The sequence below is a fragment of the Furipterus horrens genome, unplaced genomic scaffold (genome assembly GCF_987537825.1).
Source record: "Furipterus horrens unplaced genomic scaffold, mFurHor1.1.pri manual_scaffold_10, whole genome shotgun sequence".
Classification (NCBI taxonomy): Eukaryota; Metazoa; Chordata; class Mammalia; order Chiroptera; family Furipteridae; genus Furipterus; species Furipterus horrens.
The window spans coordinates 79,860,693-79,871,323 of record NW_028327180.1 but is presented as its reverse complement, the minus strand read 5'-3'; the positions used below and the strand labels follow the sequence as shown (position 1 = coordinate 79,871,323).

Here is a 10,631-nt window from a genome sequence, read left to right as displayed (position 1 = left end):
TTCCCGGCTGGGGCGGGGACTCGAACCCCGGAGGACGCAGGAGTGGGCGGAACTGGTCCCGCCTCCGCGGCTTCTGGGGCTAGCAGTGGGTGTCCTGTCCCAGGTGTGAGTCTCTAATTTGCAGGAGAGTGAGACCTGTGGTCTGTCCTGAGCAGGGTTTTGAAGGATGGGTACTTGTTCAGCAGACCCTTGAATAACGGGTTGGAACAGTGCGGATCCGCTTATACGCGGATTTTCCCCCCAATAAATACAGTGTCCCTTCCTACCCATAGGCTTCGCATCCGCAGATTCAACTGACCTTGGACGGAGACTATCAATTGAAAGACTGACTTTAGCAAACCATGAAGTGAAAATATATGTTAGTTATTTCATTTTTATGTATTTCATAGGGACATTATAAGGACCAAGTGATACTATATAAGTAAAGCTTCTTTGTCAATGAATAAAATATTATATGAATAATTATTTCATATATTTTAACATTTTGTGTTTAAATCCACATTCTTTGAAATATATATATCCAGAAGGTATCCAGGCATATAATATGAAAAATAGAGACATTTATTGAAGAAGATATAAGAAACGTTGTACAGAGAACAATGATGCCCCAATCTGCTTCAAAGTAGGCCCTTTGGGACCTCACATAGTTCTCCCAATTGCCATCAGCTACCCCTTTGTATTTTCCTGAATCTCACTGACGGTCTGAATTCTCTTCCCTTTCAAAGGTGAGTTTACTTTTGGGAAAAGTAGGAAGTTTCAGCGTAATAAATCTGGGCTGCAGGGGAGCTGAGTCACCTGGGTGATTTGATGTTTCACCAAAAAAATCTGCAGGAGATCTGAGGCATAAGTGGGCGCATTGTCCTGGTGAAGATGCCAATCACCAGTTGCCCATAGCTACGGCCTTCTGAGTCATTTGGATAGTTTTGGAGGAGGAGTGTTCAAGCTTAACACAAAATTTGATGCAGGTTCGTTGTTGCTCAAATTGCTCAGTCATTTTGAATGTTCACTCAGTGGTGTTTATTGCCCCCACTAACTAGTACAGTGAAGTCAATCATTGTTCATGCATGCTCATTCCAGTCCGATCTCCTCGGCTACCAGGTTACATCAATGTGCAAACCATTCTTGTTATATTAACAGTAGCTGGACTTTTTCTGGACAGACCTTAAAATGTTTTAGGAACCGAGGATAAAGCATTGAACAAAGAAAGTTCTTGTATATGTGAGCTTTCTTCAGATAATAAACAGAGGCAATATCCAATGAGCATAAATACTCTAAAGAAGAGTATTATAGTTGAGTGTAAGGGGGTAACATTGATTTAGCATTGGGAGATCCAGAAGGTGATGTTGTGTAACCTTTGAGCACAACTTGTTCTAAAAAAAAATGGAATCTTAATATCTGTTCTGCTCTTCAGCTTGCTTTGTTTATTCCTCAGTGTACTCAGGGACATCTTTTTCCCTATCAGCCTATACAGATCTAATTCATTCTTTTTATGTATTATGTTATATGGATTACATGGTTATTTCACAATTTATCCAACCAGTACCCTATTGTTGAACAATTAGATCATTTACCACCAAGATGGAATGAAGAGGCTTTTAAGTATTAATTGTGTCTCTGTGAGATGACTTCCTAGAACTAGTATTGTTGGGTGAAAGAATCTGAGCACTTTTAATTTTGAAAGATACCATTTATTACCCTTTAAATAGGTTGTACCCAGAACAGCTTTCTCACCATACCTGAGAGTGGTCTATCTAATAAACCAATATGACATATTATTGATGAGGCTAAATACCTTTCATATTATCATTGAAGACTATCTTTCATGAATTGTTCAAATTCTTTGCATGTCTTTCTATTGGATTTTTATCTTTTTAATATTGACTTCTAAAAATTTTAATATTTTACATATAAACACTTTGCTTTATATTTCACAAATATGATGCTATTTTGTCTGTTGTCTTTTAACTTTGTGACCATCTATCCTGTACCTCTGTCCAGAGACACTAAATTGTTACGTAGGCATTTTTAACAGTCTTTTTCTTTATGGGTTCCCAGAATTAGCTCATGCTTAGAATAGCCTTCTATGTCTCAAGATTATTACAATATTTCCTTTTATTTTATTGTAATTATTTAATTCCAATTAGGGTTATATTCTTAATCCTAATTTTTAGTTTTTGAAACACCATTCACTAAATAATCTATCATTTCTTTATTGATTTGAAATGTCACTCTCTCATATACTATATGTGTACAAATTTAGTTTGTTTTGGGCATTATATTTGCTCCCAAAGATCTATTTGTGCTAGTATTTCTGTTATTGTGCTTATTTCCATAGGATGATTATAGGGTATTTGATAAAGCAAGTTGCTCCTAATTAGTCCTTTTCCCCCCTCAATTTTTAAATTGCTCCTAGGCATTTACTGTCCTAGTTGCACTTTATTCTCAAATTTTTAAGTTTCCCACAAAACAATATTAAGATTTTTAAAATTTTTTTAAAGATTTTGTTTATTTATTTTCAGAGAGAGAAGGGAGGGAGAAAGGGAGAGAAACATCGATGTGTTAGAGATACACTGGTTGTTTGCCTTTTGCACGTCTCCAACTGGGGACCTGGCTCGAAACTCAGGCATGTGCCCTGACTGGGAATCGAACTGGCGACCTTTTGATCGCAGGCCGGCACTTAATCCACTGAGCCACACCAGCCAGGGCAAGATTTTTTTCTTTTTTTTTTTTTGTTAGCTAATTTCAAAAGAAACCACATTCTAGAGGACTTCCAGCCAAGATGGATGCGTAGGTAGACACGCTTTGACACCCTCCAGAACAATAAGAAGAAATACAACTACCTCAAAACTAAAAACAAACAGAACTACCTGAAAATTGAATTGCATGGAAGTCCAACAAAGAAAGGTATAAAGAAGCAATACTCATCTAGACAGGTAGGAGGGGCAGAGAAAGGGCAGAGAGGATGCAGTGTGGCAGCAGTGGTGGCAGTGGTGGACACAGCAGCAGCGGCAGCAGCAAGGCAGTGGTTATAGCCACTGGCAGAAAGCACAGTCACACATTATAAAAGTTGGGAGGGACACCTGGGGAGCAATCCCAATTCCAGACCATGCTTCACAGCTCACGGCTCTAGCACTGGGGTAAATAAAGCCTCATTGCTTCTGACTGTGAAAACCAGTGGGAGTTGGGGCCACCGAAGAACTGCCAGTCTCTCAGCAGAGTCCGCTTGTTTAAAGGGCCCCCACAGTCCTAGAACATCTGCAAACCCACCCATGCTGGGAACGATGGCCAGGGCAACAGCTAGAGGGGCACCAGTCCCATATGGAAGTGGGAGAAGTGCCTAGAAAAGGAGTGAGTGCTAAGCAAGTGGCATTGTTCCCTCTCAGACCCCTCCCTCCCATACAGTGCCACGATGTGGTGAAACGGGTCACCCTGTACTAGTGAATACAAGGTAACAGGTGCGACAGCTCTACCTAAGACACAGAGGCAAACACAGGAGCCTGTCAAGATGAGGAGACAGAGAAGTACAGTATTCCCTCACTTTTCACGGATATTACATTATAGACCCCCCCGCAATAGGTGAAAATCCGCGAGGTAGGAACCTTACATTTATTTTAGTATTTATATATATTTTAAGGCTTTATAAACCCTTCCCACACACTTATAAACAGTTCCAAGTCCCTTATTAACCTTTCTCACTCCCTTATTAACCTTTTCCACACTTTTATAAACAGTACTTATGTTCTTAAACATATTCTACTCTCTTAAATCTACGTAACTTTAACAACATACGTATACAGTATCTCAAAATCCCGTGATATAGCAAAAAATCCGCGATAAATAATTAAATATAATATTTTAAAAAATCCTGCGATACAGTGAGGCTGCAATAAATCAACTGCGATATAGAGAGGGACTACTGTATGACCCAAAGGAGGGAACGGATCGAGGTTTCAGTGATAGAACTAAGCAACGAGGAGATAACCAATCTAACAGATGAAGAGATAGCCAATCTACCAGTTCAAAACACTGGTGTTAAAGGTGCTCACAGACTTGACAGATATGCTTAAGTACGGCAAATGCATAAGAGAAGAAGTGGAAGCTATGCTAAATGAAATGAAGGAAAGTCTATACAAAACCAAGGGTAAAGGTGTTACAGAGTGGGGTCCCCCCAAGACCCCAAGAACCTTTGAGTTGGGGAATGGGGGTAAAGGGGAAGCTTTTAAGATACATTTGCTTAACTATGACTGGTAGCTAGTGTCTTAGTTATGCAAATGGATTTGGTTCTTCCAAGGCCCCAAGGAGATGGGAGGGGTTTTGCCTATTGAATAGTGAGGAAAGAGCATACAGAGCCTGTGCAAGGTTCTGTGAATGGTCAGAATCAGTTATCATGCCCATTGCAACACAGGTCACAGTAGGGATTTAAATATATATAATGTGACAACCATTTTAGGGAGAGGAGAGGAGATCCACACAGTTTGCAGAGGGAAGAAAGAGAGATCCATGTGGTTTGCAAGGAGGGCAGAGAAGATATGACATCGTACCCCAGATCCTGAAGGAGACAGCAGACAGATACAGGATGGGGAACTTCTGGGCATGGTTTTAGTTTATAGTCTTTTGGGGAGCAAGGGATGTGCTGGGTCCTGTGGGAGAACAGGGCTCTGAGCTGAAATGCTCACTGCTCTCCCCAGGTTGGAATATTATAAATAAAGACCTGTTTTCCTCAACATTAATTGTTGAGTTTTATACCAAGGCACCACGTGAAAGAACCCCCTTTCACTCTGTAATAAAGGGAAGGAAACTGGGGTTCAAATCAATGATTTGGGACATAAGGAAGAAATAAACAGTCAACCAGTACAGAATGAGGAAACAAGAATTGAAAAAAATGAAGAGAGGCTTAGGAACCCCTGGGACAACTTTAAATGTGCCAACATCCAAATCATAGAGGTACCAGAAGGAGAACAGGAAGAGCAAAAAAGTTAAAGCTTATGTGACAAAAATAATGAAGGAAAACTTCCTAAATTTGGTGAAGGAAATAGACTTACAAGTCCAGGAAGTGGAGAGTGTCCCACACAAGCTAGACCCAAAAGAGGACCACACCAAGACACATCATAATTAAAATGCCAAAGGTTAAAGGTAAAGGGAGAATCTTAAAAGCAGCAAGAGAAAAGAAGAGAGTTACCCACAAAAGGGTCTCTATAAGACTATCAGCTGATTTCTCAAAAGAACCTTTGCAGGCAAGAAGGAACTGGCAAGAACTATTTGAAGTGATGAAAAGCAAGGACCTACAACCAAGATTACTCTATCCAGCAAAGCTATCATTTAGAATGGAAGGGCAGATAAAGTGCTTCCAAACAAGGAAAAGCTAAAGGAGCCCATTATCACCAAGCCATTATTATATGAAATGTTAAAGGGACTCATTTAAGAAAAAGAATATCAAAACTATGAACATTAAAATGACGACAAACTCACACTATCAACAACTGAATCTAAAAAATAAAAACAAAATCCAACTAAGCAAACCAGAATAGGAACAGAATTATAGGTATGGGGATCATTTGGAGGGTTAATCAGCTGGGAGGTGGAAGGGGGAAAAATGGGGAAATGGTGCAGGGATTAAGAAGCATAATTGGTTAATACAAAATAGACAGGGGGAAGTTAGTAATAATATAGGAAAGGTTGAAGCCAAAGAACTTATATGCATGACCCATGGATGTGAACTAAGGTGGCTGGGATTTCTGGAGGAAAGGTGGGTACTGGGCAGAGGGAAGCAAAGGGAAAAGAAATTGAAACAACTGTAACAACCTAATCAATAAAATATATTTCAAAAATAAACTTCTGCCTTTAGTGGAAATGCACAAAATACATTCATATTTAATAATTTTTTTTTTAACACAACACCCTCTTTTATTTATTTATTTATTTTTAGAGAGAGGGGAAAGGAGAAAGAGAAGGAGAGAAACATCACTGTGTGGCTGCCTCTTACACGTTCCCAACTGGGGACCTGACATGCAATCTAGTAATGTGCCCTGACTAGGAATTGAACCAGCGACACTTGGTTCGTAGGCCGATGCTCAATCCACTGAGCCATAGCAGCCAGGCCTTTAACAGTATTCTTAAAGGGCCAGTAACCCAGTCTTGAAAATGACTTTTTAACTACATTTTTACTCTTTGCTGAGTACATTCATGGATTTAGGTATCTGTGGGGGCCTTGGAAGTAACCCCTTGGACACTAAGGGATAACTGTATTAAAATATCTTCATAGTGGAAACTTCTTTTGGTCACCTTTTCCAGGCTTGTCTTTGTCTCAGATCACCTCTTCTCTTGTTTCAGCCTGCTGCCGTTGCTGTTTGCATTAGGGATGGATTCCTGTGCCATTGCCAGGAAAACATGTTAGTCACTTTCCTCTGAGTTAGGGCTTATACTGCTGGCATTCAAGTGTCAGACTGTAATCATCTGTGATATATTTAGATTTTTAGCTCACATTGCATTTGAACATTAACTACATGTCAACAAGAAAATAAATGGCCCTCCTTGTTTGGGAAGCCATGTATGGGCAGAATGCCACATCAATTTGTTCATAGTAACACTGTTCATAGTAACACTGATTCTTTATCAGATTACTAACATTCATGCTCCAGATTCCTTTCTTTAATCAGGAAAAGTGCATTATTATCAGAGGCCCCAGGGTCTTTTTGAGTCATTGTCTTTGAGTCTTAGAGCACACAGGAAAGAGCATTCTGTCCTGAGGCAAATGAGACATCAAAAGAGAAACCAGCATAGGATGCACCAAGTTCTGATGAATCTGATAGTTAAAACAAAAGATGGTAAAGAAAGCTTTCTGATTTGTAGAAACAAACTGCTACTATGGCAGGGTAACTCCCTGGTGCAAAGAGGGTTGAGGGGTGGGTGGGGAGTCTCTTCACACTTCAGACTGGACAAGTCAGAGCCAAACTGGGCTGAACTCGTCAGAATCATCTTTCTGCTCTCAACAGACCAGACCAAAAGGCAAGACTTCGAGGTGGAGCTGGAATGTCAGCTGCTAGAGGTGGATGAAAGTTGCGTCTGGGGCTGGCTGAAGTGAGGGTGGAGCTGATGGATAAGGAGGTTGTGAGTCAGGCCAGGAAAATTTTTGGTGATCAAGGGACCTAGATGAAGGGGTTAAATTTTCATGATCATATCAGCTTGTGTGGCTTGGAGAAATCTGGGGGAAATTCATAAGATTGTAAAGAGGGAAAGGGCTTGGACTGATAATGATGCAGGCCATAGGTATCAGTGTAATCAGCCCAAATAAGGGCAAAACATGGGGTTTTGGAGAAGGACCTCAAAATGAGATCATAGTGCTACGATGTAAGCAGACAGTTTCATAGCGTAAAGAAAGACCGACCCTAGGCTTTCAGCCAATTTGGAGTTAGAAGTGAACTGTAATGGTAGTTTTTTATATCAGAAGAGCATATGAGCTTGAGGGGAAAAAGCAGGAGTCTAAATTGTGCTCCACTACTCCATAACTAGTATTTCTTATATTTATACTTGTATTTATGATTAAACAAAGTGAAACAGGTTTTCTCTAGGACTTCTCAGAGCCTTTAAAATGGTAATATTAACATCAATATTTCATGGCACACTTCCCTGGGGAATACGAGTTGGGAAAGTCTGATTTAACCTAATGTTAAAAAAAGACATAATCAAATTCAATCATCATATACAACAAAAACATAAAGAAGGAAAGTATTCCAAAATGTCAATAGTAAATGTTCCTAGTTGAATTACTTCTTTTACTCTTTATTTCCCATTCTTTACTTTAATGAGCCTCCGTAAGAAACATGAATTTAAAGAAAATAGTGGTGTAGTTATAGAAAACCCATGTTGAAGTCAGAGTTTTAAAAGCTGTGTGACCTTGAACAGGTTCCTCAACCTCATCAGGTCTCAGTTTTATCATCTATAAGATTGGAAAATACCTGCCTAATGGGCTTGCTATGAAGATTAAATGAATTACGGTATCTAAATTACTCAGCACAATGCCTGGCACATACTGTAGATGTGAAATTGGAACACAAGAGATATGGATGTGCTTTTTTGCTAGTTTAGCTAAAGGCTGGGGAGGTAGGGTATGGTAATTATTATTGAGTGACTAGAGCTTTAGAGTGTAAGATAGGGGTGCTGGTTTGACTAAGGGCACTGGTCCACTCACTATGACATCAGGGAGACCAGAAAAACACCATTATCTGAGCTTTTAGCTTCCCCCTAAAGCGAAGAATTACAGAAGCTGCTCCAGAGTGTGGGAGAATATTCCACAGGACACTTGGCAGGAATGATTATGAATTGTCAACTGAGCACCTTCTGTCTCATGGTGAGCAGCCTATGAGTAATGTATTTTTAAAACAAGCAAACACCTTTTATACACCTTCTGGATTGCTTGGAACTAAGTTGAATCATTTTACCAGAGAATGGCATTTAACAATCTCCTTCTCCTAACGTACTCAAGATAACTCTGCTGAATGAAAAGAACTTGTGTTTCAACCACAGTGCCTCCCAACATTATTCTGGCAACTTCACAGTTGTGATTCTTGGAAACTTGTCCTAAAGATTCTTCAGAATTCTTAAATGACTTTTTTCTGACTTCATTTATTTAAATATCCCAGAATAGCCTCTTAAGCTATAAGTTTGACATTCAGGAAACTATTTATAGCAAGATGAGTACTCTCTGTGACTGATGTTAATGTTTTATTTTGAGAAGGACAAATCCTTAAAAAGATTGATAGGATTGATGGTATTTTAAACTGAAAGCCGTGCCATGGCAATTATGGCAAGTAGATATGAAATTGGAACATAAAGAGATATGGGTGTGTTTTTTGCCATTTGAGCTAAAGGCTGGGGAGGCCTCCCACAAGAAGAAAGGCAGAGACCGAGTCTGTAAGCCAGACATAGTGATCTTTTAGGTGGATTAGGCACTTTGGCCTAGGGCTTCTGGCCTCTCTCTGCTCAGTGTTTAATAACCCAGAGCAAATTAATGGATACAGGCTGTCAAAATTAAGGCCAATACTGTCCTTGATGTTATTGATATCCCTCTAGGTAGGAGAAAAATAGGATAGAGGATAGAAGGGGAAGGTCAACCTAACTTAAAAAAAATTGTGTTGGGGGCCCTTAAAAAAATAGAATCGCAAAGTAAATATTTAGAACAAGAAATTACAACAAATTATTGGAGACCTCAAGATTCAGATTTTCCTTCTAAAATCTCATTAAGCAATTTATCAGACGTGCTTATTACGCAGAATCACTTCCTGATCGCAAGCTGGCTCCCCCTAGGCACCTGGAGAGCTCCTTAACGCTAAGCAACTCCCTCCTCTCTTAGGTGCTTGTGTGGGCGGGAGCAAGAGGCCTTAAATTAAGATTCATTAGTTTCAACCTCCCAGGATCGCGTCTGGAGAGTGGGTAATATTCTACCAGCTTTGGAGACAGGAGGAAAAGCAAGCCTGGCCGAGGTACCCGTTCCATTCCCCGATTGCTTAGTACCTGGTGATTGGAAGACACTGCATTAAAAAAAAAAAGGAAAAAGAAAAAAGGATTTATTAGCTTCATGTAATCCTACCATTTTACTGGATGGTAATTTATCATCTATGTCCCTTGCATCCAGTTCAAGGCAGGTGCTTGGACTGTGTTAGGGATGAAGAGGTTTTAAATCCTGTAGCCCCCTCAGTCTGATCTAAGGACAGGAGTGGTTTAGAGAACCCTGCAAGGCTGAAGGGAAAAAAAAAAACCCACAAGGCGGTGGTATTGCGAGTGGACTCTTTCCCTCCTTGGGGCCGTGTTCCTACAGCTGCCCTCTCTTCGACCGGTCAACCTCGCTCCCATTTTGGGGCTCAACAGAAGCTGTGGCGCCCGAGGTCCCCCCACCGGAAGTTTCTTTGGATATAAAGAAAAACGGCGGAAGTAGGCTAAAGACGCTTCTACAGTACTTTGCCTCCAAGCTGGCTACCTCCTACCCTTCCTTTTTGAGGGAGAGATGCTCCACTGCTCTCTGCCCCTGTGAAAGGCAGCTGCAGCCAATTCGGTGCGCAGGTTCAATTGCCTAGCTCCGCCTCTCAACCATTTTCCTCCCTCACAGGTTCTCTTGCCCGGACGCGACAGTTGCTTGTACGTCATGGGGGTGGGACCTCAAAAGGAAAAGCGGCTGAGCCGAGGTCTCGCGAGAACATTCCTTTCCTTCGCAGTTCTCGCTCTGCAGCTTCACTCTCGTTGCAACGAGATCTTTCGAGATCATCTCCGCCCCCGTTACCCGGCTCCTTCACTGTGGCCGCTGAGCCGGAGCCGGCTTGAGCAGCACGCTTCTCTGCTGGTCCATTTAAGAGGACCTGGGCTCTCGCGTGGGCACCCCCACGTCCCCACCAGCACCGGTTTCCTGGCCTTAGCGGCCCACTCTCCGCGCTCCAGCCCCGCCGGGGTCTGTGTCCTGTCTCGCCGGCCGGACCCGGGCTCGAGCCCGAGCTTTAGCTGGCGCCATGTCAGTGATAGGCATAGACCTCGGCTTCCAGAGCTGCTACGTCGCTGTGGCACGCGCCGGCGGCATCGAGACGATAGCTAATGAGTACAGCGACCGCTGCACGCCGTAAGTGTGGGCAAGGCCGGCCGCGTGA

The 10,631-nt window shown here is 41.6% G+C and overlaps 1 protein-coding gene and 1 non-coding gene across 2 annotated transcripts in view; both read left to right on the top strand.

Moving 5' to 3' along the window:
• The first annotated feature begins 9,400 nt into the window (after positions 1 to 9,400).
• Positions 9,401 to 9,538, top strand: LOC150000810 (small nucleolar RNA SNORA7). The gene has a single exon (XR_016513824.1). It is a non-coding gene; the product is annotated as a small nucleolar RNA SNORA7 (small nucleolar RNA).
• Positions 9,539 to 10,224: 686 nt separating this feature from the next.
• The window catches only part of HSPA4 (heat shock protein family A (Hsp70) member 4), a 39,828-nt gene continuing 39,421 nt past the window's right edge, over positions 10,225 to 10,631 (top strand). Inside the window, exon 1 of the mRNA XM_090288342.1 lies at positions 10,225 to 10,603. Coding sequence (XP_090144468.1) covers positions 10,497 to 10,603 — 107 coding nt within the window. The 5' untranslated portion in view covers positions 10,225 to 10,496. The remainder of the gene's footprint in view (positions 10,604 to 10,631) is intronic.